The sequence below is a fragment of the Ctenopharyngodon idella genome, chromosome 23 (assembly GCF_019924925.1).
Source record: "Ctenopharyngodon idella isolate HZGC_01 chromosome 23, HZGC01, whole genome shotgun sequence".
NCBI lineage: Eukaryota > Metazoa > Chordata > Actinopteri > Cypriniformes > Xenocyprididae > Ctenopharyngodon > Ctenopharyngodon idella.
Genome location: NC_067242.1, coordinates 9,578,134 through 9,604,924, shown reverse-complemented (window position 1 = coordinate 9,604,924; position 26,791 = coordinate 9,578,134). Strand labels below are relative to the sequence as shown.

Here is a 26,791-nt window from a genome sequence, read left to right as displayed (position 1 = left end):
AATTAAACTGCACTCTAATGGTGATGTCAGCAGACAGTTGCTGATGAATAACATCAGTCAAGTTTGATTTCATGTTAAAGGTGCAATAGGTGATTCTCTACAGAAACATTTTTTGTTATACTGGTTGAAAGTCTCCTCATATCCCAATAGCAATCACTATGTTAAAGGTCCAAATGTATTTTTATAAATATATATCACCTGTGGAAGGCGTAGGACCAGAAAAAGTTCATCCAGTTATTATATTCTGTCCGAATGAAATAATACAATGTCCTACCTGCCTGTCAGCGTATGTTTTTACATACTCTTGCGGACCCTGTTCGCTCAGACATCATACGTCATTAGCGTGTTTCATGCTATGCAAAGTTTATACAGACAGACCTCAGTCACGGAGCACCACAAACAAAGAGCAGCCACCTTTTACAGTTCCTACCGAATTAAAACAACGAGTTTATGCTGTTTTCACGCCATAACTACCATAATTAAGAGTTGGCAAACTGTGACATTCTAACCGGAGCTGTTCACATCCTCAGACTTGGAATTATGCGTATCCATGTCAACACTATCAACACCGAAATTAATCTGCAGCAGTCAGGTACAAGCTCTGTAAGTTGTTTACATAAATTTTTATTGAAATGTTATATGCTCTGAGACATGAGGTAGTTTAACGCCGTCTCTTGTGACACTTTGCCGAGAGCAGCTATGTGTGCGCATTCATGTGTTTTGGAGGAGGCGTGGCTTTGGAAGGTGACCGTATCAAAGCCCCTTTAAGACAAGTCATTTCACTCGGTGGCCATCTTTGAAACGCCTCTCAGGCATGCAAGTGCAGCTCCTATCTTTTTGAATGGGAAAACATCAAATTCTCCAAAGCTGTTTGCCAAGCTTTCGATTAAATTTCATATTTGAAATCACCAATGAAATCTGACAACTGTCTCATAAATTTTGTTTCTAAATGCTCGAATCATGACAAAAGGCTGGATCAAGCTAATGCGCATGTGCAGTCCAGTCTCTTGCGTTTCATTCCGGAGCCGTGCATCTGACTGTTTCTATAGGAACCGGAGCTTCTAATGGCCGCTGCAGTGACGCAATGAGTTTACCAATCGGCGATTGGCTCATATTTAGAAGGCGGGACTTATTCCGCCATATTGCGCGTTGTACTTTCTCCCATTCAAAACAATACGAGTGACGCGTCTTGTGTTATTCTATAGTCTTTGATCGTATGCTTTCAATGCTAGCAGGCTAACATTAGCATTTCCCAGATCACCTACTGCACCTTTAACTTCAATTCAGAAAAAAACATCTGTGTTCATATTTTGCATTTACTCTTGATTTGCATGATGCTAATGACTTTTCTATGACTTGTGTAGTTTATGTAGTCTAGTAACAACAACACATAAACCACTGTACCCTTTTGGTTCACAACCTTCCAGTCTTGGTCCACTGCACCTATAATAACATAAACATTTTAAAATTAGCGTTAGTCTATTTTGTGACACCATAATTGTATTGTATTTCTGCTTGTTTAAACCAACTGGATTCTGTTAACCATGAGCCAATATATAAATATAAATATAGATAATTCATATTATTTAAATAATAATACTTATAATAATATTTTAATTCAATTTACTTTAATAATAATAATAATTATTATTATCCAGCAATATTTGCATGTTAATGTAATATAAATCTCAGTGTTTGTGGAAACACTGGAATAATTACAATAATAATAATTGTTACTATTATTATTATTAAATAACTATAATCATTATTATCCAAGAAGGTTTAACTTGTTCCTACCCTTGCGTGCAGTTAGGATGACATGGCTGACACTGTCTGGTTTTGTCTGGGTATGTCCAGACAAGTCGGTTATTAAGGCCTTGCACACCTTGAGCACACTGTGCCACGCAGTGCTCCCCATCTTTGAAGTGAGCACATTCAGTACACTGATCGGCTCCCTAGAAAGAGAGAAACATTCACATTGCAACCATTTCAAAGGTCTGACCTCTTACCATTATTAGTTTACACACAGATTTGGACATTTTCTGATGAAAATGTGAGTGATGGTTATCAGTGAGTCACTGAAAAAAGCCCACCCAGTCTCGATGATAGATTTTTTTGTGTGCTTGTTTTACTGCCTGCCAGGCGGAAATTGCAAGTTCGATCTATTAAAAAAGTAATAGCACATCTCCTCAACAAGCCATGTGATTTTAGGTTTCACTGATGATTTACACCATCAAGTTAGGTTTAGGGGTTTGTTCAGATCCCTAGTTTGAGCAAGTGTGAGCAAGCGTCATTAATAATACAGTTTATATGGGCATTGAAAGATACATACGACATACCGGCCCAGAGCAGCTTGCTGTCCCGTTCAGAATCTTGCATTCAGGGTCACATTCCAAACACACGTTCTCTGACATGTACTCGCGAGGTTCTCTGCAGAAACATTGCATATAGAAGTTAAAAAAAAAACCTGTTCATTTTCTCCAGGAAATTGATTTATTTAGACAGCCCTCCTGTGAGCTACGAGATTGTTAATCAATGGTATATGATTTTGTTGAAGCATCTGTCTGCATTATTTCAACTTATTTTTTAAATAATCATGTATAAAAGCTGAATTTGTGGTGAAAAACTACATTACCCATGATGCTGTACAGAAAATCCCACCAATCAGAGAGTCACAGCAAGCATATTGCACCAAAAGTGCTTGCCGGAAATGGCAACTCCCATGAAGCACAGAAAATTATGTAATATAGTCACTATCTGTACAGTATATATATATATAAACTTTGATTAAATTATTCATTAAAAGTCATTCATTACATCTATAGAAACAATGTAGTTTTATATTTCTCTAGTGTTTTTAATTTATGTCAATCCAAGCACTTCGTAGGATTGTAGTTCTTTCCCTCATTAAAGGTATTAAGTACACAGTCTTGTACCTTTTTCGTATGATCTGATTTTCAAATACTTTATGGTTCAAATCAGAGTTTGCAATGTGATTCACCTCATATCTGGTTGGCTTGGTTCATAGCTTATAATGCAGTAACGAAGACTTTTTTTAAGTCACTATGGGAAAAAATGAATGGAAAAAATATTTCCGGAAACAATTCTGCTGAAAAAGTTGGCACTTTTAACACAAGAAGCCACATGTAAACCCATACATCTGATAATATCTGAAAGAAGCAAATTAAATGCATTCATTTAACCATTAATAGACTTTCTACTTTTTTTAATCATAAGAAAACAACTTATCAATTATCAGTTTGTGCTAAAAACCTTAGAGAGATGTTAAATGGACTAAATGTTGGACACTAACCCATCCAGCAGGTTGCATTGACTGACACAGCTCTCCCTACGGCTTACGTGCTGGCAGGAGAAGCACATGGATGGCCCCGGACCCCAGCAGCCTTCCTCTCCACACATACTGTCACAGGTACTGTTCTGCTGCTCTGAAGAGCAAACGAGAGACTCTGTGACCTGACATGACAGAACCCAAAATTGCTTGCCAACAAATCAGTTGTGTAAAACTGAAATACAAAATATTTGAATACAGTCCCGTACCACAGTTATGCATTGCTGCATTGTTTCCAGTTCGTATGCGCTGTTTCTCAGATCTGAACAGCTTTGGCCAGTAGCTGCCGTCAGCGTAACAGAGTTGGGGGTTGTTTTTGACCACCACGTCGCCGTCACTGATCTCCTTCAGTGAACGCAGGCCAAGATATTTCAGGTGTGGTATGTTTAAGGCAGCAAAACTAACTGAGCCACTGCATTTGTGCGAGAGGAAAAGAGAGGAACACTGTTTAAAGGTGAAGTGTGTCTTTTTTATGATATAAACAGGTTTAATATGCAGAGAACATTAGTTATTTGTAAGATGACATGATGAACTCACTGTTGTTTAGTTCTTCCTCTGATGATCTCCAGGTTCTCAAAGGGACTGAGGGATTTGAGGTGTTCAGGCCAGTCTTGGATTAACAAAAACCCTGAGAAAAATGAAATGGCACTGCTAAAATAATGTTTTATCTAAGTTTACTTAAAGACATTGTGTGCAACTTTTAGGCCCTGCTGTTGTGTAGTTTACCTGATATTTCTTTGACTGTCTTGAAATAGTCGAGTTTCACAGGATCCATACTTGGAGTATGTGTAAAAACATCCCTTGAAAGACATTTGTTAAGGCATTAGATTGAATGTATTAGATGAATAAGAGTTCAACTGATTTCATCTGGAAGTACATAAAATCTCACCCTTGAAAAGTCATCTGCATTATTGTAATGTGCCCATTTATTTTGGTGCAGTTGATAAAAGAATCAATGTTGGTCGCGTTGACTGCGATGGTGTTAACAAGCGCCCCCGTTCCAAGGCCGTTACAGACTAAAGCAAAACGCACTCATTCAACTCATTTCACATTTATTAGATATCCATGTCATGTAAATACTATATATCAGAAATGACAAGAAAATCACTATTAATTATTAATGATGTTGCCGACCTTTTGGGCACAAGCCGTCGCATTGTTTGCACTTCCTTATTCCGTTCTCCTCCACTTCATGCATGTTACTGCTACAGGTTCGAACGCAGGCATCGTGATCGGTCACCACAAAGTTATCTGCAGCAGAGAGAGGAGTTTGCAGTTATGTTTCAGTTAAATACTGCTCCAACTTTAAATAAAACAGACACAAATGAAACAACTGGCATACAGTAAGAGTATAGAGCTGTAAAATGAACATGGATAGTATAGCTCAGATCATTTGGTCTGGAGAGAATTTGAGGAGAAATTAGTTTGAATTGAGAGCTGAATTTTGAATGCAGACTTTGGTATGAAAGACAGTTTGAGACAATAGCTGTTTCCATCCATTTATCTGAATGCAAGATGACAGCATTTATTGTGTTTCGTCTGTGTGCTCTGAGTTGCAAGTCATTTATGATGTAGGATGAAAGAGCCACCGTGGCTTTCCCGATTGCAGCAACTTCCATTTTATTACAGATATTTTGTGCCAATTTCCCAGGAAGTGAACACTCTTGAACACATGGGATGGAAACGCTTCTTTATTTGCAAATGTTTTAGGCAATATTCCAATTGTGTGCATAAGTTAAATTCGCAACTTTGAATGGATGCATAGTGCTGACATCTCTTCTGAGGTTCTAGAGGACACCTGTGAAATCAGTATAAATTTTATTTATACATTTTATTCATATATTTATTAATAGCTACACAATTTATTTTAGGTCCACAGCAGTTTTTTTTAAATATTTACCTAAAATAAACCTTGACACCTCAGAGAACTTACAGTAGTTCTTTGTTTATATAGCGCATAACCTCAGGGTGTGTCTTTGCTTGTATTCGCAAACATAACTGATTAAAGACCAGAGTTATTTTTTGCCTCTGGATAATGTTGGTGGTTGTTATACACAAAAGCAATGAGCTAGTATACCTCCTTGACTTTTGGGGCTCTTATATTTACAAACTAAGGGTTGAAAGGATTAATTCACTTCAGAATTAAAATTTCCTGATAATTTACTCACCCCTACCTCATCCAAGATGTCCTTCTTTCTTCAATCGAACAGAAATTAAGGTTTTTGAGGAAAACATTCCAGGATTTTTCTCCATAGTGGTTCAACGGGTTGAAGGTCCAAATTGCAGTTTCAATACAGCTCTGTGATGCGCCAAGCATTACATAATCATGTTGGAAAGGTCACGTGTGACGTAGGCAAGCAAGTGTTTACAAAGTGAACGTGCAAAGGCTAAGTCAAACGCCCTTTACAAAAACAGTTTTTCACCCTGTGCATTTTCGTGGCGCATCCCAGAGCTAGTGCAAGACGAGTATTTGTGGTTAAAAAGTATATACATTTTTATTTTTTTTTAGAAAATGACCAATCGTTTCACTAGACAAGACCCTAATTCCTTGTCTGAGATCGTGTAGAGCCCTTTGAATCTGCATTGAAACTGCAGTTTGGACCTTCAATCTGTTGAACCCCAGTGAAGTCCACTATATGGAGAAAATTCCAGGAAAAGTTTTCCTCAAAAACCTTAATTTCTTTTCAACTGAAGAAAGACAGACATAAACATCTTGGATGACATGGGGATGCGTAAATTATCAGGAAATTTTAATTCTAATTTAATTTTAATTCTTTAAATGGAAAGATTTATCTGCTCTTGTCATAGTGATCTTAGTAATCTCAAACTTACAGGGGCACTTCTTCACACAGGTAGCTCCAAAGTTGTACTTCCCGTTGGGATTAGGAACAAGTTGGTGAGTGTTGGGGTCATACAGCATTAGACGTGGACACGCATCCTTGCACGTCCCGTCATCCTGGAAGTCTCTGCAGGCCTGCAGAAAAAGAGACCATACACAGTCAACATACACAAAATATGTTCCAAAATATGATTAGGTATCAACAGAATAACTGTAAATTGATTAAAAATAGTAATAATAAAAAATTAAATAAAAAAGTTTATTGTCCATTTGATGATCAGAATTGATTATTAGAATTTGGCTGAAATGTACAGAGCCCCGCACATGACATGCAAGAAAAAAAAGTAAATCGTGCACACGATTTAGTAATTCATTCCCTCGATTTACTAAATTGTGTGCATGATTTACAATTTCGTTCCCTCGATTTGCTAAACCGTGCGCACAACTTACTAATTCGTTCCCTCGATTTGCTAAATTGTACGCATGATTTACTATTTCGTTCCCTCGATTTGCTAAATTGTACGCATGATTTACAAATACATTCCCTCGATTTGCTAAATCGTGCGCACAACTTACTAATTCGTTTCCCTCGATTTGCTAAATTGTACGCATGATTTACTATTTCGTTCCCTCGATTTGCTAAATTGTACGCATGATTTACTATTTCGTTCCCTCGATTTGCTAAATTGTACGCATGATTTACTATTTCGTTCCCTAGATTTGCTAAATCGTGCGCACAATTTACTAATTCGTTCACTTGATTTGCTAAATCTTGTGTACGATTTACTATTTCGTTCCCTCAATTTGCTAAATCGTATGCATGATTTACTAATTCGTTCCTTCGATTTGCTAAATCGTGCACACGATTTACTAATTCGTTCCCTCGATTTGCTAAATCTTGCGTACGATTTACTATTTCGTTCCCTCGATTTGCTAAATCTTGCTTACGATTTACTATTTCGTTCCCTCGATTTGCTAAATCTTGTGCACGATTTACTATTTTGTTCCCTCTATTTGCTAAATTGTATGCATGATTTACTATTTTGTTCCCTCTATTTGCTAAATTGTACGCATGATTTACTATTTTGTTCCCTCTATTTGCTAAATCGTGCGCACGATTTACTATTTCGTTCCCTCGATTTGCTAAATCTTGTGCACGATTTACTATTTTGTTCCCTCTATTTGCTAAATTGTATGCATGATTTACTATTTTGTTCCCTCTATTTGCTAAATTGTATGCATTATTTACTATTTTGTTCCCTTGATTTGTTAAATTGTATGCATGATTTACTATTTTGTTCCCTCTATTTGCTAAATTGTATGCATGATTTACTATTTTGTTCCCTCTATTTGCTAAATTGTATGCATTATTTACTATTTTGTTCCCTCTATTTGCTAAATTGTATGCATGATTTACTATTTTGTTCCCTCTATTTGCTAAATTGTACGCATGATTTACTATTTTGTTCCCTCTATTTGCTAAATTGTATGCATTATTTACTATTTTGTTCCCTTGATTTGTTAAATCGTGCGCACGATTTACTATTTCGTTCCCTCGATTTGCTAAATCCTGTGCACGATTTACTGATTCGTTCCCTCGATTTGCTAAATTGTGCGCACGATTTACTATTTCGTTCCCTCGATTTGCTAAATTGTACGCATGATTTACTATTTCGTTTCCTCGATTTGCTAAATCGTGTGCACGATTTACTAATTCGTTCCCTCGATTTGCTAAATCTTGCGTACGATTTACTATTTCGTTCCCTCAATTTGCTAAATTGTATGCATGATTTACTATTTCATTCCCTCGATTTACTAAATCCTGTGCACGATTTACTAATTCGTTCCTTCGATTTGCTAAATCGTGCGCACGATTTACTAATTCGTTCCCTCGATTTGCTAAATCGTGCGCACGATTTACTAATTCGTTCCCTCGATTTGCTAAATCTTGCGTACGATTTACTATTTCGTTCCCTCGATTTGCTAAATCTTGCGTACGATTTACTATTTAGTTCCCTCGATTTGCTAAATCTTGCGCACGATTTACTATTTTGTTCCCTCGATTTGCTAAATTGTATGCATGATTTACTATTTCGTTTCCTCGATTTGCTAAATCGTGTGCACGATTTACTAATTCGTTCCCTCGATTTGCTAAATCGTGCGCACAATTTATTAATTCGTTCCCTCGATTTGCTAAATCATGCGCACGATTTACTAATTTGATTTACTAATAGAAAATCGTGCACACGAGTTAGCCTACTATTTTTTTCCTGCACATCATGTGCGGGGCTCCGTAGAAATGAGTGTGAAACAATTCCCAAAATATTAAAAGTGTAATAAAAATAAAATAAATTAATTAATTTTAAATGTTAAGCGTATAAAATATAAAACATATTTTCTTTTTAGGTTTAACACAATCAGCAGGTATAATATGCATGGAAAATAAGCACCCAGTGTGTTTATTTGTCATGTATCTTGTGTTAAACTTGCAAAAAAATATATTCATACTTCATTTAAAGTGTTAGACCTTTATCTTTTATGATAGTAAGACATGTTTTACGAATATATAACATGAAATGAGCGCACCACTCACCAGACAGTCAGTGGCTCGGGGTCCAGTGCAGCCCGCAGCGCAGTGTTCACTGCAGCAGTCGATGGGTTTGGGACCCCTGCACCTCCGCGAGCACTGCTCAGCACAGTTCAACCGGGTCACTGACAGACAAGATGAAAGAACCTTTGTTAGGACATAGTTCACTCACACATATGCCTTTGGAGAATTACATATACAATTGAATTTACAGGTCTGGCAGTTTTCTGGTCCTGGAGCCCAACATGATCCATTATAGCACGCTGAGTCACATCGCATGCCTGAGGTATGAAAGAAAGTGTTTGTTTTATTATTTTATTTTATACTATGTTTAATATACATTTAACAATAGAAGTCTCTTCTGGTCACCAAGGCTGCATTTATTTGATCAAAAGTATAGTAAAAACAGAATTATCAAGATCTTGTATTGACACTGCAAGAGGTGAGCACTCTAAATTCTCCTCCAAAGACTTTCAATGAATTTAAGGTCTGGACTCAGAGGTGCCAATTCATGTGTGAAAATGATTCTTCATGCTCCCTCCCAACCATTCTTTCACAATTTGAACCTGAAGAATCTTGGCTTTGTCATCCTGGAATATGGCCATGATACGCCTATTTAAATCCAAACACAAACAGCAACTCTTTTTTTTTTTTTTTTTTTTTTTTTGGCAGTGTATATGTTTCTGTTTTTAAAACTTTAAACACTTACACTCAGACTCAGTCCCTCCCGATACATTCACATCACTGTTGTCCTGCACAATGTCCAACCACTGTATGGTCTCCACATTGCAAAGCAAAGGATTGTGGGCTATTTTAACCCCGCCTTTAAGAATTTCTGCCAGATAAAGAATGAAAAAGGTTTCTCTGTCACTGTAAATAGAAAATGTAACTTCATATATGTTTCTAGGGCAGAAACAGCAAAGAGCCTATGTGTTGTATGCTGTTTACAACACACCGTGGTGCTTTTGGATGCGTAAATGTGCTTTTAAATTGTACTGTAAGTCGCTTTGGATAAAAGCATCAGCGAAATGAGTAAATGAAATGTGCTTCTACCTGTGAGGCTTCTCATGCGCAGCTCTCTGAGGCCGCTGATGATGCTGCTGTTCTCTAAAGACTCATTCCTGTGGAAGTTTGCCACCACAGCAAGGGCGTACTTGCCATCGAAGAGAGAATGTCCGCGAATGAGTCGTAGGTTTTCCAATGGTATCACATCCACGTAGTTTATTCCTATTAGAACGTAGCCACCAACTTCTTCAATGCTCTGTGGGTATGAAACAATGGATATTATAGTCAGGCCCCCTAAATCCCATTTAAAAAGTCTCTTTGATTTGTTTGTTCTACCTTCAGACTTTCAGGGAACCTATTATGCCCTTTTTCAAAGTCTTGATTTTTTCTTGATAGGTTTTCATGCTTTATTTTTCAAAAAACATAATTTTTTTTTACATTATTGCAGCACCCAGTCTCAGTAATCTCTGGGGTGCGTTTCCCAAAGTCAACTATGGTCACAAGTTCCGTCGTTACCAATAGAGTTCGATGGAACTTGCAACCATAGTTGGCTAACGATGCTATTGGGAAACGCACCCCTGTTTAGTTCCTGTCTCTATGAAGCCCCTACTTCTGAAAAGCACAGTGTGCCCTGATTGGTCGGCTGGACCAGTGTGTTGTGATTGGTCAACTGATTTGAGTGTGTTTTAGAAATGTCACGCCCCCCACTCTTAAAAATAAAGGTTTCTGACGATTGTCATTTTGGCTGCGTGAGATTCTCCAGCTTTGTTTTTGTTGAGCAACCGAAGCATGAGCTGTTAAAGCTCCACCCTCTTTTGGAAAGAGGGCCGGGAGCAGCAGCTCATTTGCATTTAAAGGGACACACACAAAAATGGTGTGTTTTTGCTCACACCCAAATAGGGGCAAATTTGACAAGATGTAATAAATGATCTGTGGGGTATTTTGAGCTGAAACTTCACAAACACATTCTGGGGACACCAGAGACTTATATTACATCTTGTGAAAAGGGGCATTATAAGTGTACCACTACTAACTTACTCAACCAGGCCTCAATCCCTTTATTTTGCATATACCATGGGCAGGAATTATTTAAATGAAGAAAATTGTGACGTGTTTGTTCCTGGAAGAAAACTCAAGAGGTGTTTCAGGGAGTTCAGAAACGGTGCTTACTGATTTTTCATGTTCAAACAGCAACATTACACACTAAAGAAAGTTGAAAATGTAAAAAAATATGCAACCCATTTAATCAATAATAAGATCTTATTTAACATAGAAATAAGCTTTGTTCTTTTAACCAATTAGCAGTCTATGATCTAGTCTTTTGCTATGTTATTACACCAGCATGTGATGTTACTCACCCTGAGGAAGGAGAGGTCGTGGTACTCCTGAACATTGGTTATCTCCAGGTTCTCCAACACTATTGTGCAGTTACTATACATCCGCACCATGGTCCTGTAGTGGTCGTCTGGCTGTGCCAGCAGAGTCAGCTTATTATTGGTTCCCTGACATACTGGAGAATAAGGCAGAGGTGGAATTAATACTCAGCTAGTGAAGATGATATGACAGAAAATACACAAAATAAGCAAAAAATAAATAAATAAATAAAAAATAATGCTTTATATGTTCACTTCTTTCCCTTGCCATGTTAATACTATTCTTAATTATTAAATGCCTTTGAATTGTTTGCATGTGTCAGTTCTGTGACTAAATAATTTCTGATAAGGTGTAATATTTCATAGGAAATATAGACAATTCAAACTCCACTAAAATATTAAAGGTTGCTGTGGTGAATGCTAAAATTATTCTTTTCACCCATTTGTACCATGTTCTTGTTCTCTCAACTAACATCAAGTGGTGCATCCTGGGATGCCATTAAAGGAGTTTACCTGCACATTTGATGATGCTTTTCATCTAGTATCTGGCCCAAGTCATTCATTAAAAATGTTTTAGTTTAAGTATACATACCTGTTTATCTAGAAAACTAAATTCAACATTTTGAGCAGAAGCCTTCAAAAAGAGAGTTTTTAATATTGGCCATTTATCTGTTATCGACTATAAAATGAAAATAACTTTCATCTTGCCGGATTTCATTTTAATATTGGTGCATCCCGAGATTTTCCATCATTCAACCAGATGATATGAATGTTTAAAATGAAAATGAATGAAAATTATCAGTGAATGTGGCAATATTTGTAGAACTGCTTTGAGTCATCAGTGACACATTACCCACTTACCCAAATAACTAATCACTTGCAACACCATAGACGCCTGAGCTTAACTAACTGTAACATCAGGCTATTCCACAAAATAACTTTTGTGTTCCATAGAAGAAAGTCATACACTTTTGAAAGGACATGAGGGCGAGTCTTCATTTTTTGGTGAACTATCCCTTTAAGACACGGCCTAAAGCTGTTCCACATTTGAGCGCTCTTAGAGCCCTTGTCATTGCTCACAGTAACATGACCTCATCTCATGCACTCAACACATGAAACCTAGATCATATTTCAATGATCACTTCTAAAGTATTTCCACTGAGTATCCTGAACATTTAAGTTCATATTACCCTGTTTGCATATTTTACATTGTGTGATTTTCTATTCATGAAAATATGGTACTTTCCAAAACTCACTGTGCATCTAAAGCTGTAGTTGAAACAAGTGCTTGTTTTGTCTCTACTGTCTTCCTCCTGTCATACAGGTGTTGAATTCCTGCAGCCATTGTTAGGTGTCTCATCTCCAGTGGAAGAGCAAAACTGGGGGCGGGGACACCGTGATCAAGAATGTGGCTCACAGAGGGAGAGACTCAAATATTGCACACAAGTGTTGCTCAACTGGTTGAATTCTTGCCTGCCATGTGCTAGACCTGGATTGTATTCCCAGTCAGTGCTGGTAACAACTCAATTATCATCTATTTTCCCTCAGGGATCGATAAAGTTTCTAAAATGAGGCCAAGGAACTAATAGAAAGGAGATGCTCAGATTTTTGCAGAATTGTTTTAGACACAAGCTCTGTTCCAAAACCCAGTTTGTATCCTACCTATATTGCACTTGAAGTCGCCATGCCTCTGACAGGAAGGTTGTTCCAAAAAGAAGCCGCATAATTATGTTGTGTTCTAATAATGCATTCACGTCATGACCCTGTTATGTGTTTCTGTTCACGACTTTGTCATTCCCCTAATTACAAGTCTGAATCTTTGATGTGATCGTCATGACGTCATGTACAAAGAACCATAATGGCAACAGCCGCTACCCATATTTTTAGAGTAATATGTAATTTTATTATACTCAGTGTTTTCTGGTGTACTTTTTTTGTTGTTAAACAAACAATCACATAGAGGTAAATCTATTTCATATAGTAATTATTTTACTTTCCAAATGTTTATTTGTACAACTTATTAAATATAATTTAAAAATATGTATTAGCATATGCAGAAATTAATGTTCAAAAGTAAGATTTTTTTTTAAATGTTTTTTGCTCTTATTTATTTGATCAAAAATACAGTAAAACAGTAATATTGTGAAATAATATTACAATTTAAAATTTATATTATATTACAATCTCTATATTTGATACATTTTAAAATGTCATTTATTCTTGTGAAGCAAAGTCGTATTTTCAGCATCATTACTCCAGTCTTTAGTGTCACATGATCCTTCAGAAATCATTGTAATATGCTGATTCGCTGCTCAAGAAAAAACAGCATTTATTTGATTGATTTATTTAGTTAAAAAAAAACAGCATTTATTTGAAATAGAAAGTAAAAGTATTAATTTCTTCTTTTTTTTTCGTTAAAAATGGACTGACCCCAAACCTTTGAACAGTAGTGTAGTATATATATTTTATATACATGTAGTTAGTTTGATAACATGCAAATGTGAAACTCTATTGGAATCAATAGTAAGTCCAGTCTCCCATGCTCAAGGAGTGCTTTTTTTGAGTTAAAACAAACAAACAAACAAACAAAAAACTATGCCAACACACTATTGGCATAGTTTTTTTTACTATGCCAATAGTGTGTTCCAATTTAAAGTTTAAATCCTCCCCCCCCCCCATGTCATCCAAGATGTTTATGTCTTTCTTTCTTCAGTCGAAAAAAATGAAGGTTTTTGAGGAAAACATTCCAGGATTTTTCTCCATATAGTGGACTTCAATAGTTACCAACGGGTCCAAATTGCAGTTTCAGTGCAGCTTTAAAGGGCTCTACACAATCCCAGACGAGGAATAAGGGTCTATTCTAGCAAAGCAATCATTTTCCAAACAAAGTAAAAAATTATATACTTTATAAATATCACTAGGTCTTATAACAGAGCTAGTGTGTATAAGAAACTGTTTTTTTTTAAATAGGGTTGAATATTTGACTACGGGTTCGTTCTGTCTTGTTCACAAAATAACAATGAAGCTGCACAGAGTGACATTATAATGAAAGTACAAACATGGTGTTTGACTTATTCTTCATTATGACAGCGCACATGAAGGGTATTTCCACTTTTGCAAAATTTGCATTTTTGAAATCAGTCAACACTTTGGCAACATAGTCCTGTGAAGCTGTTTTGTGAGATGGACAGGACCAACGAACATTGTCAAGACATGCATGCAGCTCTTGCATTAATTACCTTCTGAAAATCCAGCATGTCTAAATTCATCAGTGTTATGGCATTAGTTAGTTGTCAGAAACCAAAGAAATAATCACGCTTTTTCCAGGTATCTGCTCTAGGGCAGATTTCAACTAAAGATTAAGGTCAGGTATGAAGTAGATTTAGGTTTTAACTCTTAACGATCTCTTCACAAGCCCCTAAAATGTGAGATTGTCTCAACAGATTGCAAAACGTGCAGCTGTCTTCTAGGGGCGGTTGTTCAGCAGCCGTGCCTCAGGCTTGAGCCCAAACCAGGGGATGTGACTGAACAGGTTGCTCCTTGAAAAAATATTCACGGAGGAACATCTTAACTCCCTCATTACGTCAGGAACCACAGAACAACATTCTGATGATGATAAACCTGAATGTTCTATCTTTTGCAACTGATGCAAAGCATGCACAAGGGTTATCGAGACACCATCAGTGCAAAGAAACACAAGATTTGAGAAGTGCAGTAATGCAAAGTAATAAATCAACCTGTCATTGCCTTTGGAACAATACCTGCAGCATATGACGGAAACAAAAACTTCCTTTCATATTTTGTAGCCCCAAAATGTACACTACAGTTAAAGGGTTAGTTCACCCAAAAATGAAAATTCTGTCATTATTTACTCACCCTCATGTCGTTCCACACCCGTAAGACCTTCGTTCATCTTCCAAACACAAATTAAGATATTTTTGATAAAATCTGATGGCTCAGAGAGGCCTCCATTGACAGCAAGATAATTAACACTTTCAGATGGCCAGAAAGCTACTAAAGACATATTTAAAACAGTTCATGTGACTACAGTGGTTCAACCTTAATGTTATGAAGTGAGGAGAATACTTTTTGTGTGCCAAAAAAACTAAATAATGACTTTATTCAACAATGTCTAATGTTGGGCAATTTCAAAACACTGCTTCATGAAGCTTTACGAATCTTTTGTTTCGAATCAGTGGTTTGGAGCGTGTATCAAACTGACAATGCTTTCTTCAGAAACTTCTCTCACGCATGGCTTATCTACTTAAGTACAGGGATGCACAGGGTAGAAATAATGATGATAGATTAATTAGGAGATACTGTAATCTCGGATCATCTTCTCAAGGCTGTCAACGCGTAAATTTATTTTTACAAGGTCATGCAGTTGTTCCCATGCTTTTCTATCTTTGCTTTATTATCTACGGCTTTCTTTGAATTTTTTTTTTCTCATGTCTGTTTTTTATTGTATATGCTTTGGGTGACAGGACTTTGGATGAATATACCATGTTACTATATTTTTTTTTAAGCCTAGAATAGACTGGTTTTAATGTAAAACATTCAGATGATGTATTTCCTTTGTTAGCTTTTTAATAATAAAAACCACGGTTATTAAATAGATGCTACTGTTTTATAAAAAAAAAAAAAATCTGATGATTCTGGTAATTATATAGCACACTAAATCACTTTTAAAGTTTTAATAAAGAACATTTTAATTTAATTTTTTTTAAAAAACAACAAAAAAAAAAAACATTTTTATAAAGAATCCACTAGATTTTTATGTCAGTTAGTCTTATATATTTGGAGTCACGGCATGGTACGCTTTTGCATTTAGGACAAAACAATCGACTGTAATTTCAGTAGGCAATGTCATAATTGCACAATGTTGCTGCAATAGTTATTTTATATAGTTATTTTATATAGTTTTACAACCTAAATGCAACCTTTTTTTTGACAAATGAAAGTGTATCTGTATGTCCTTTCGATGACTACGTTTGATTGTGGGCAGGAAACTGGATCAACACTGTTTGTAGAGTAAGTTTGCACTGTTGCAAAAAGTATTGATCCACATGAGCCCAAAAAGTCAACAGCATTTGTCATAACGCATCCTGTTTTTCCATCTGAAACTCTTTCCAGGAATAATACTAAAGGGAAGTCTTATTTCTGTTGGTACACGTGCTCCACTTTTATTGGAAATATTCAAATATGTTGCCTGGAAAGTCAAATTTTCGAATCTTGAATTTATCTATAAACTTATTAATGGGCAGTTGAATGATTTTCAATGGGTTGATCTGCTGTTATCGACAAAGGTTAGACAATGTTGTTGACTGATTCTGATTCTTCAAAAAAAAAAAAGTTGAGGCTTCAATGTTTTGCACTTGTGATTTACCGATTTTAAGACACATGATCTGATGCAATGACATAATCATAATAATAGTGGTATTTGCAGTACAAAATTAATGTTTAAATATTCTTTAAAAGCAATACAAATGGTTGTCAATTTGGGAGTAGCAGTTTCACATGATTGTGCTTCTTCTGTTTTTCTTTACCATGCAATAGTGTGAGCGACAGTTCACTGTTTTCACCCTAAATGAGAGACATGTGGATAAAATACTGTCTAACTGAATTGTAGTAAATACAATTTACAGCGTGAAACAGAGACGCCTCACTCCATGGCTGTGTGCTTTTTTTATACAAACAACAGTCTGTCTAAATCAAATAAGCAACATATTGTCTATTGATGACCTCTCCATCAAAATTCAACCATTGTATGAATTCAGCTCTTTGTCTATGGGGCGATTTGCTGACTGCAAAAGTAAAAACATGGCATGATCACTTCATTTGGTAAACAACATGAGACATGCATTTTAGTATATTAAAATATTTTGATGAAGAAGACACAAATTAATGAAATGTAGGGTAACACTTTATTTCGATAGTCCACTTTAGATATTATACTAAGTATAAGTAAGTTTGCAACTACATGTCAACTATAGCAGTCATTAGAGTATTAATAGACTGTCTGGTTAATATCTGCTAACACTTTATTTTGTTGCTCCCAAAAACAGACAGGTCACTTTGCAACTACAGGTATGTTTACACGACAACAATGTACTAAAAACTGAAAAGTTTTTCCTTTTGCATTTTTGAACAATTTAGTGTACAGACAAAAACATTGTCAAAACGGTCCCCGTTCACACCAAACTACTAAAAATGCTGTAATATGCATGCCAGGCCAGTAGTTGGCGATGTCACTTTGTAAAGAAACACTCCACGCCTATAGACTGAACACGTAATACGCATGATGTCACCATTTTCACAAATTCATGTTTTTGTAGTTTACACTGAGACGAAACGTGCACTTTGAAACTCGTTTTTTAAAAGCTTGCTTTTTTTAGGCCCTCAAAATGCTGTTGTCGTGTAAATGAACGGCCAAATTCATAACAAGTTTTCAATTTTTGAAAACGGTGTCGTGTAAACGCCCCCTATATGTCAACTTATCCTACTAACCCAATCCCTAACCTAACAGTCTACTAATACTCTAATGAGGGCTAGTTGAAAAGTTACTTATAGTTTGTAGAATATCTAAAACGGACCATCGAAATAAAGTGTAACAAAAGTATTCTTATTGCTGTTTTCCAGGGCAAAAGTTGCCACCACTATACTAATGTGTTCTAAATGGTTGTTAGGGAGTTGCTATGCATTTGCTAAAGTGTTCTGGGTGGTTACTAGGGAGTTGGCATTCAGATTGTTACTACGTTACTATGCAGTTGCTGAGGTATTCTGGGTAGCTGCTAAGTGGTTGCTTACTGTCCCCAATATCTCTAAAATATTTGGTCCCTCAGTGTATTTTTTTATTTTCCACCAGACAAAAAATGCAAATTTGAATACTTAGAAAACCTCTCCTCAACAAGCTTCATGATTTGAGCTATCTTCATGGGCTGCTGTTTTCAAAATAAACACGCTTGCGTAAATCCTCAAGGCCATGGCCTTGGTTTATGTGGTCTGTAAATTGTAACATCACATAATCCAACTGTTTTTGCAGTTTGACGACGGCTACTTGTCTCATAAATAACACAAATCTTTAAAATAGGAACAAATATTAATGTCCAGTAGGCATTCGCTAATAGTTTAGGGGTTGGTTTTGAAAGAAGTCTCTTCTGCTCACTAAGGCTGCATCAATTTAATCAAAAATGCAGTTAAAACAGTAATATTGTAAAACGTTATTACAATTTAAAACAAATGTTTTCTCTTTTGATATACTTTAAAATGTCATTTATTCTTGTGATGGAAAAGCTGAATTTCCAGCATCATTAATCCAGTCTTCAGCGTCACATGATCCTTCAGAAATCATTCTAATACTTCTGAAACAAGCCCAATAACGTTGGCCAGAGATAACCTCTACCTAAGACTCACATTATTGACTAAATATACTGGCATCTCACAGACTATAATTGATTTTGCCCACATATTTTAAACGAGAATCAATAAAACGTTTCATACCACTTAGCAGATCAATGAAATATGAGGTTTAAATGGATGACAAAAACTATTTTGACATTTTAAACAATAATAGATTGCAGTTATGTGTTCATTTCCATTGATTACTTTACTTTCCATTCAATTTACCCTTGTAGCTGGTGGTCAGAGAGTGTGATGCAGGAGAACAGGAGTGTTGTTCTAGTCTTTAGTGAATAACAGCGAGTCCACTAAAAGTTTCAAGACAATTAGATTTAGATCAAATAGTGATGTCTAGACCACATTACAGCATAAAAGAAAGGGTAGAAAGAGGACACGAATACCTTTAGTGATTAGCGCATGGATGTGGACTAAGAAAGGAATGCGTATTCAGATACCGTGCGTGTATTTATACCAGCTCATACTGTATGTGTCAGATGCATGATGACTGGATATTTCTGAATGTTACTTAGTTGTTGTTTTGTTTTCATTCCTTTAAAATGAGTTACATGAGAATATTAAAGGGATAGATCACCAAATAATGAAATTCTGTCATCATTTACTCACCCTCAAGTTGCTCCAAACCAATATGAATTTGTTTCTTCTGCTGAACACAGAAGAAGATATTTTGAAGAATATGGTTACCAAAACAGTTGATGGGTCCCATTGACTTCAGGAGTATGGGGGGAAAAAATACTCTGGAAGTCAATGGGGCCCATCAACTATTTGGTTTCTGACGTTCTTCATAATATCTTCTTTTGCAGAAGCAAGAAATTCATACGGGTTTGGAACAACTTCATTTTTGGGTGAACTATCCCTTTAAGTACAAAAATATTAATCACAGTTGAGATTAATCATGATTATTTTGCATGACTACATTTGCCTGAAAGGAGACTTCCTTTTGTTTTTCAATCAAACCAGTTTTATGTTGTTCATCATGTTCAGTATGAAATCCGCACCTTATTTGTGTTTGACCAAAGTTATGTGATATCTGGTGTTGAGTATGTTTCTGGCCTAATGGTCTGCAGAAAACAGTGCCAAATAAATGTTGTGACATAATTTGTCAAACTCTGGGCCTGACTGTACATGCCAACGATTGTGAATGATGAAATCTTCCATGCATAAACGCAAGAACAGATAGTGACAGAGTAACCCTATCACAATATCTACCTTTGTTGCAAGTATTTAAACAGAAGTCTTACGATTAATCTTCTAATCTAAAAAGGACAGTAATCCACACCAACGCAAACCCACATTCAAGATTCACATGAATGGGTACTGTTCCATTCCTGTTAATGATGCTTCAAATAAAAGTATCTACATTCCTTCTGAGTGTTCATTCTAACTTTTTTCCCCCCTCTTTTTTTTTCTGCCACAGGCTGTGGGAATGAAACAAAGTATGAGATGCCTCTGAGACAGTACTGACTGACAGGTTATGCTGACACATGCATACCACAGGTCCATCGCCAGAAGGCTTTCCACACCTAAATTGACAGGTCATTAAAGGCTAAGTGTGTAATTTAACCAAAAATACTTAATTACTGTTTTCTCAAACACTGCCATTGGTCACAAAACAGATAGTCCCGCCTCAAACTCACGCCATTGGTGGAGCCAATGTTGCTGTGTATAGGGCTAATCAGGATGCTTAAACAAACAGGGAAATGTTTTGATAGTGTGACAGTGTTTGCACTTCTCAGTCTCTGAAAGTCTCTGCTTGGACAGGATATACTTCTTTCTTTAAATAAATGACACTCTTTACCTTTACGGGATAGTTATGGAAGCTTGTTTCCGCTACTAAATAAAAAAAATAAAAAAGGCAATTGCAACTTTTTATCTCACAATTCTGACTTTTCTCGCAATTGCGAATTTATATCTCACAATTCTGACTTTTTTCTTGGAATTGCAAGATTTAAACTCACAGTTGCATCTTATAAAGTCAGAATTGCGTGATAAACTCGCAATTCTGACTTTATAACATAACATGCAATTCTGAGCAAAAAACATTTTTCACCAAAATAATTTTTCCCTCACAGTTGGACATTATAACACGCGATTGCAAGTTTATAACTTGCAATTCTGACTTTATTAACTCGCAATTCTGACTGTCACGCAATTCTGACTTTATATCACACAATTCTGACTTTATTAACTCGCAATTCTGACTTTATATCTCACAATTCTGACTTTATATCATGCAATTCTGACTTTATATCTTGCAATTCTGACTTTATAACTCGCAATTCTGACTTTATAACTCACAATTCTGACTTTATATAACACAATTCTGACTTTATATCTTGCAATTCTGACTTTATAACTCGCAATTCTGACTATATATCTTGCAATTCTGACTTTATAACTCGCAATTCTGACTTTATAACTCGCATTTGTGAGTTTACATCTCGCAATTCTGAGTTTATATCTCGCAATTCTGAGAAAAAAAGTCAAGCTTCCATAGGTAGTCAACCAAAAGGTGTGAATATTCATTTTCTTTCTAGAAATCTTTCTCTTTTTTTTAATAGGGTTGTCACATTCATTTGATGTGATTCATTATAAAATGTGCATGAACACTTTCTGTGTGATTCAGTCAGAAATACTAATTTAATTTCAAAACTGCTAAAGCCACAATGTATTGACTTTGAAGTATCTCCATTGTGTGGCTTTTCTCAGCTAATATTGTGAATAATTAATTGTTTTATCTTGTAATTAATTCAACATTTTAACTGATTGACAGCCCCACTCGAAAGTTTCCTAGAAAACATCATTCTTATCTTGTCATTAGGCCATGAATGACGTGGGACAAAGATAAAATGAGTGAAGTTAGTATCTATCCATACTATTGAAATGCAAGAACAAATGCAAAAGAACAAACAACAAGATGTACTGTACAAAAATTAAAATAGATTCAAGAACACTGCTTTTCCTCTGACAGCAGCACAAGTCTGCATTATAGTGTATTATAACTACAATTTAATGATCCAATGTTGTTACCCAACATTTAGTTATTCAGTAATTACCCTGCTGTCTGTAAACTGTTAGAAACAGAAACGCAGATGAAATCTGCTAATCGAGTTGTACTGTCTACGTCATTGGATTCTCTGCAGAAAGTATGATCAGAATGTCCTGGACAACACGTAACCACTCTTTTGTGTGTGAAAGGTGTACTGCTTATCAAATTACAACAATCTGACTCCCTTCATAAGTGTGCATCCAGATTTTTTTCAATAAAGCCAACAAGCCAATTTTAGAGCCAGATATGTCAATTTTATACTTTTCAATGCAGAATCAAAACCAGTTTTTGCCTGGTCTGCTCTGGGACAGTGTTGGTAGCCCCCATCTGCTGTTAATTTCTCAACTGGCAAGAAACCTCAAACAGCATGTTAAACACAGTCTGTTCGGGTATAGACTGGACCACAAACAGAGGGCCCAGACCCCACTCAGTGGGGCAGCTGTCTAGCGATACCATCTGCTGGTGCTGAACTCTTGGCCCTCATCCTGTGGTCACCAGCCTCAAAAGTTCATCAAGTATTTTTAAATATGTTTCAGATGTAATTAACTAAATTACACTTTTAGCAACATGAAAGACTCCTTGTCAAGGGGTCACTTGTTGGGGTTAAAGACAAAACTTCAGTTTATGTTATACAGATGATTAATAATGTCACCTCAGCTCTATAATCTCATCAAACAAATGCTTTTCAAATCATTAGATTTCACAATCATATTGTTATAGGCTACATATTCACATGAACTACTGATCTATGAAGCATTATATAATTGTTATATTAAATATATTACATAATATCTATCTATGTTTGTTTACACTAAAAGTAAAAAATGTGGACACATTTGAGTAAAATTATGTATTAAATATCTTATTTTCTTCTCTTATGTGTTAAAAGGCGTTATGTTTGTGTGGATAAAGAAAAATACATAAGTTAAATCTGAGACGTTTGTTAGTGACAGTTAAAGTTGAAACTTCACTCACCTTTCCTCTCGGAAACGGAGCACCACACCGCACTTATGAGCACAAGACAGACGATTCCCGATTCACGGAACAGAGATGGCTTCGTAAACCTCATGTTCAACAGTGGATTCATTCTAAAGCATAATTTTTGCTTAGATATTCCCACAAATGAACAATATGTAGCTCGTAACAGGGATAGTTTTCCAGCGGCAGGTCCCGTTTAGCTCTTCTTACAGCAGCGCAACGTGTCTGAGCGCTTCAGTACAGCTGTGACGTGACGCAGCTCACCTTCACTGCACGCGACGCGACGCAACTGACTGTGTGTGTGTGTGTGTGTGTGTGTGTGTGTAGGCACTTACAGATTAAGTAATATTTGTGATGTCATTTGACACTGAATGTACTTTGCTAATTCCAATGTCAGAACGGATTTGTAGGTATGTTTCAATTTGTCAAAATGATTTTTTTTTTTTTTTGTGAATTTGCTTTTGCCAGAGCCTGTTTATCAAAATTTAAAAACACATATAAAATATAAAAAAAATCCCCCCAAAATTCTAAAGTTCAAAACATTTTCAAAACCCCTCAAATACCATCAATTTAAGAGGTTAATGTATTATGAAACATGATATTGCATTGACTAAATGTCAATGTTTATTCGATATATTGTGTTTTTTTATTATTATTATTATTCAGGTAAAATAATGCATAATTTATTCCTATACTTAATGTAATAATAATGAAATGTTCCTTCAGACAGGCTCATGTTCATCTTCTATTGTTGTTTATATTTGCGCGTGTCTCCTGCACGCGCATCAGTTACTATAGTAACAATAAACTTTGCCTCAGGCTTTCCGTTTATTCTCACAGATTTGACGACTCACAGTCAAGGTGAGTGCTCTAAATTAGCAACAGAGGGGAAATAATACGGCGATTTATTCTAAATATGTGTTTTGGACAACTTTAAAGTTAATTTGGTAGCTTACAAAAATAACTTTTTAAACATTCGCTAGTTTAGTCGATTGACACAGCCAACCCGTCTGGCTATTAAGGAGCTATTTTGCAACAAGGAAATACTGTTTAATGTTTTAATAAAGGATTTATTGATAAAATATGGAATTTTCCCTGTTATTATGTTGGCCTGTCAAAGCTGACGACTAGAAATCCCCAAAAGTCCCTTAAACATGCATTTGTGTGTTTCTAACTGACCAAGAGCTTTCAAACAACCAAATTTGGCATAGCTTTTAAGCTTGACCTGACTAAGTATCGTATAATTTTCCTAAATTAATTGGAAGTAGTACAGTTTTCGTGTATGGCATAATTCCCAAAAATTCCCATTGATTAACACTGAATATTCGTTATGTCCGTTAAGTCACTCCAGCTGACCAACGGTTCTAAATTTAAACGAAGAAATGAACAGTAACCAGTCAATATGTTTACATTAAATGATTACTTTCTAATTTATATACTGAATACTTGCAGTGTAAAAGTGTCCTTGAATGATGATTGATGCTTCATTTGAATTTCCTGACTTTCAACTAACGTTAGGTGGAGAAAACGAACAAAAATGTCAGAAAATGAAGTCTCTGACCCTGTGGATCTGAATGGCACAGAGGAAGGAACAGCTGATCCTGGGTCAGAAGTACCTGGCATATCCCTGGAAGAGAAACAGAGCTCCAGATTTGGGGAGGAAAGCACTATGTCAACTAATGAAAAGGAGAATAATGATATATCAAACCCACCCCCGTCCTCAGATCTGGACCAAGAAGTAAAACCACCTCTAACCACCATAAAAAGGGGTATGATTCCTGTTTGACTCTGTCTTTATTTGTATTAATAAATAGGATTCTTGGTATTGTTTATATAATTGGTAACATTTTACAGCTAGGTTTCATTTGTTAACATCAGTTAACTACATTAGTTAACATGAAGTAATAATAAAAATACTTTTATTAATCTATTAATTTCAACATACTAATACATTTTTAAAATCAAAAGTTGTATCTGCTAGTATCATTTAATGGACCTAAGCTAACATGAACAATGAAAAGCTGTATTCTTATTAGCTAACGTTAACAAAAATTAATAAATACTGTAATAAAAGTATTGCTCAATGTAAGTAAATGTTAGTAATGCATTAATCTAATGTTAACTAATGGGAACTTATTGTAAAGTGTTACCATATTAAATATAGGTGGCGGTAGACACAGAAGAATTGGAGAGCAAAAGGAAAAAAACTACAGCAATCTAACAACAGCAGCTTATATATCACCCACGGCCACCACTGCTGTGAGTAATTATCTTTATTTTATTATTTTATTTTCTATTTTTGATGGGTTATTTATTAGGGGTGGTAATCTTTTGTTACCTCACGATTCGATTCTTGAGGTCACGATTCAATTAAAAATCGATTTTAGATTTTGAATCAAATTTCGATTCGATATGCATTTGATTTGATTATAGTTTACTGTTTTGTGTTACGTTTCCTATTTGACTGCAGCAGACAGTTTAATAGGTCTTGAAGAAAAAAATGTAAACCTTGAAATTTATTATTATTGTTTTTCTTCCCATTTTAGTCAACCCAATTTTATAAAACAAATGCCATTTAAAGGGTTAGTTCACCCAAAAATGAAATTTCTGTCATTAAGTACCCACGTGTTGTTCCAAACCTGTAAGACCTTCATTCATCTTCGGAAGTCAAATTAAGGTATTTTTGATGAAATTCAAAGTTTTTTTATCTCCCATAGAAAGTAATGTAATTACCGTCATTCAAGGTCCAGAAAGGTATTAAAGTCATTGTTAAAATAGTCAACGTGGCTACAGTGGTTCAACCTTAAAGGATTAGTTCACTTTCAAATGAAAATTAGCCCAAGCTTTACTCAAGCCATCCTAGGTGTATATGACTTTCTTCTTTCTGATGAACACAATCGTAGAAACATTAATAAATATCCTGATGCATCCGAGCTTTATAATGGCAGTATGTGTTACCAAACGAGTATGAGCTGAAGAAAGTGTCTCCATCCGTCATAAACATATTCCACACGGCTCCAGAGGGTTAATATAGGCCTTCTGAAGTGAAGCGATGCATTTGTGTAAAAAAAAATATCCATATTTAACAAGTTATGAAGTAAAACATCTAGCTTCCGCCAGACCGCCTTCCATATTCTTCAAAAAGCTTACACTGTATGTCCTACGCCTTCCCTATTCAACTTACGGAAAAAGCGGAACTGGCATCACGTCAGATTATTAAAACAGATTATTAAAACATTAATAAAACAGATGGCAACAGTTTATGAGGCTGCTGTCCCTTTAAGAATGAATGCACTGATCTAATATACTGTTACACATCCGATTTTCTCCTAACTGTTTACGTTCACGTTGGACATAACAGACTGTGTTTACATGAGTACTCCACAAGATGTGCGTTTTGACATAATTGTGTGTGTATTTGACCATAAGCTGTGAAAGAGAGCTAAATTCAGCATCGCATGCATCTGAGAGGTGGCATCTGTGCTCGTGCTTCGGCTGTGTGTCCGTCAGCACAAGCACCGCATTAGTCCTTTTTCACGGCTTATTGTGATTAATAATACTCTAATGTCAATAACTTTTAGTAGTAGCATTAAAGAAGTGTAACACTTTAGAAAATCGATTTCTGAAATTTATTAGAAGATAGAATCGCGATTCATATGTCAATCGACCCCCCCCATTATTTATAGTCTGGCGTTCCACACTTTTGCCCATCAACAAAACTAGGTTATTAATAATTATTTTATTTATTCAGTTAAGATTAACTGAACATATTATGTGCATATAAATTAATAGGGGCTTTTGCACTGGCTAGTTATAAGGACTCAGTTATAGGACATTTTCCAGGTTGCATTTGCACTGGAAGTAGGAACTTTGAAGTGATGTAAGCCGGCCGACAACGACCTCATTACCTCATTTAAGCGCGGCATTCAACAATGTCAACAACTGGAGGATGTGTAAGTGCCGTTAACATTAGCTTTCTGTATGTTCGTTCGTGGAGTAAGTATATGTAAACTGTGTTTACACAGCTTTTTAAAAATGGCGGGTGGCGGGTGCCAGTCCCTGCGGTGCGAACACGTCAAAAAGCGGGTACTTCCACCATTATAGGAACTATCGAAACATTCCTTTGGTGCAAAAGCCTCTAATGTGCCAAATATCTGTAATTTGCACATAATCTGACTTGACTTTTCCTTCTTTC

General features: G+C 35.9%; 2 protein-coding genes across 2 annotated transcripts in view; both read right to left on the bottom strand.

The window, feature by feature from the left end:
• LOC127506254 (epidermal growth factor receptor-like) overlaps positions 1-22,890 on the bottom strand; it is a 30,471-nt gene extending 7,581 nt beyond the window's left edge. The window contains exons 1-16 of the mRNA XM_051882544.1: positions 22,594-22,890; positions 11,139-11,290; positions 9,829-10,036; positions 9,485-9,610; positions 8,988-9,056; positions 8,782-8,900; positions 6,182-6,323; positions 4,484-4,600; positions 4,239-4,365; positions 4,076-4,149; positions 3,887-3,977; positions 3,559-3,761; positions 3,314-3,446; positions 2,340-2,430; positions 1,798-1,955; positions 1,405-1,443 (exon numbers count right to left, since the gene is read on the bottom strand). Of these exons, the coding sequence (XP_051738504.1) occupies positions 1,405-1,443; positions 1,798-1,955; positions 2,340-2,430; positions 3,314-3,446; positions 3,559-3,761; positions 3,887-3,977; positions 4,076-4,149; positions 4,239-4,365; positions 4,484-4,600; positions 6,182-6,323; positions 8,782-8,900; positions 8,988-9,056; positions 9,485-9,610; positions 9,829-10,036; positions 11,139-11,290; positions 22,594-22,705 (1,961 nt within the window). The 5' untranslated portion in view covers positions 22,706-22,890. The remainder of the gene's footprint in view (positions 1-1,404; positions 1,444-1,797; positions 1,956-2,339; positions 2,431-3,313; positions 3,447-3,558; positions 3,762-3,886; positions 3,978-4,075; positions 4,150-4,238; positions 4,366-4,483; positions 4,601-6,181; positions 6,324-8,781; positions 8,901-8,987; positions 9,057-9,484; positions 9,611-9,828; positions 10,037-11,138; positions 11,291-22,593) is intronic.
• LOC127506258 (acid-sensing ion channel 1C) overlaps positions 15,140-26,791 on the bottom strand; it is a 225,187-nt gene continuing 213,535 nt past the window's right edge. The window contains exon 14 of the transcript XR_007927939.1: positions 15,140-15,212. The gene's annotated coding sequence lies outside the window, so the exon portion shown is untranslated. The remainder of the gene's footprint in view (positions 15,213-26,791) is intronic.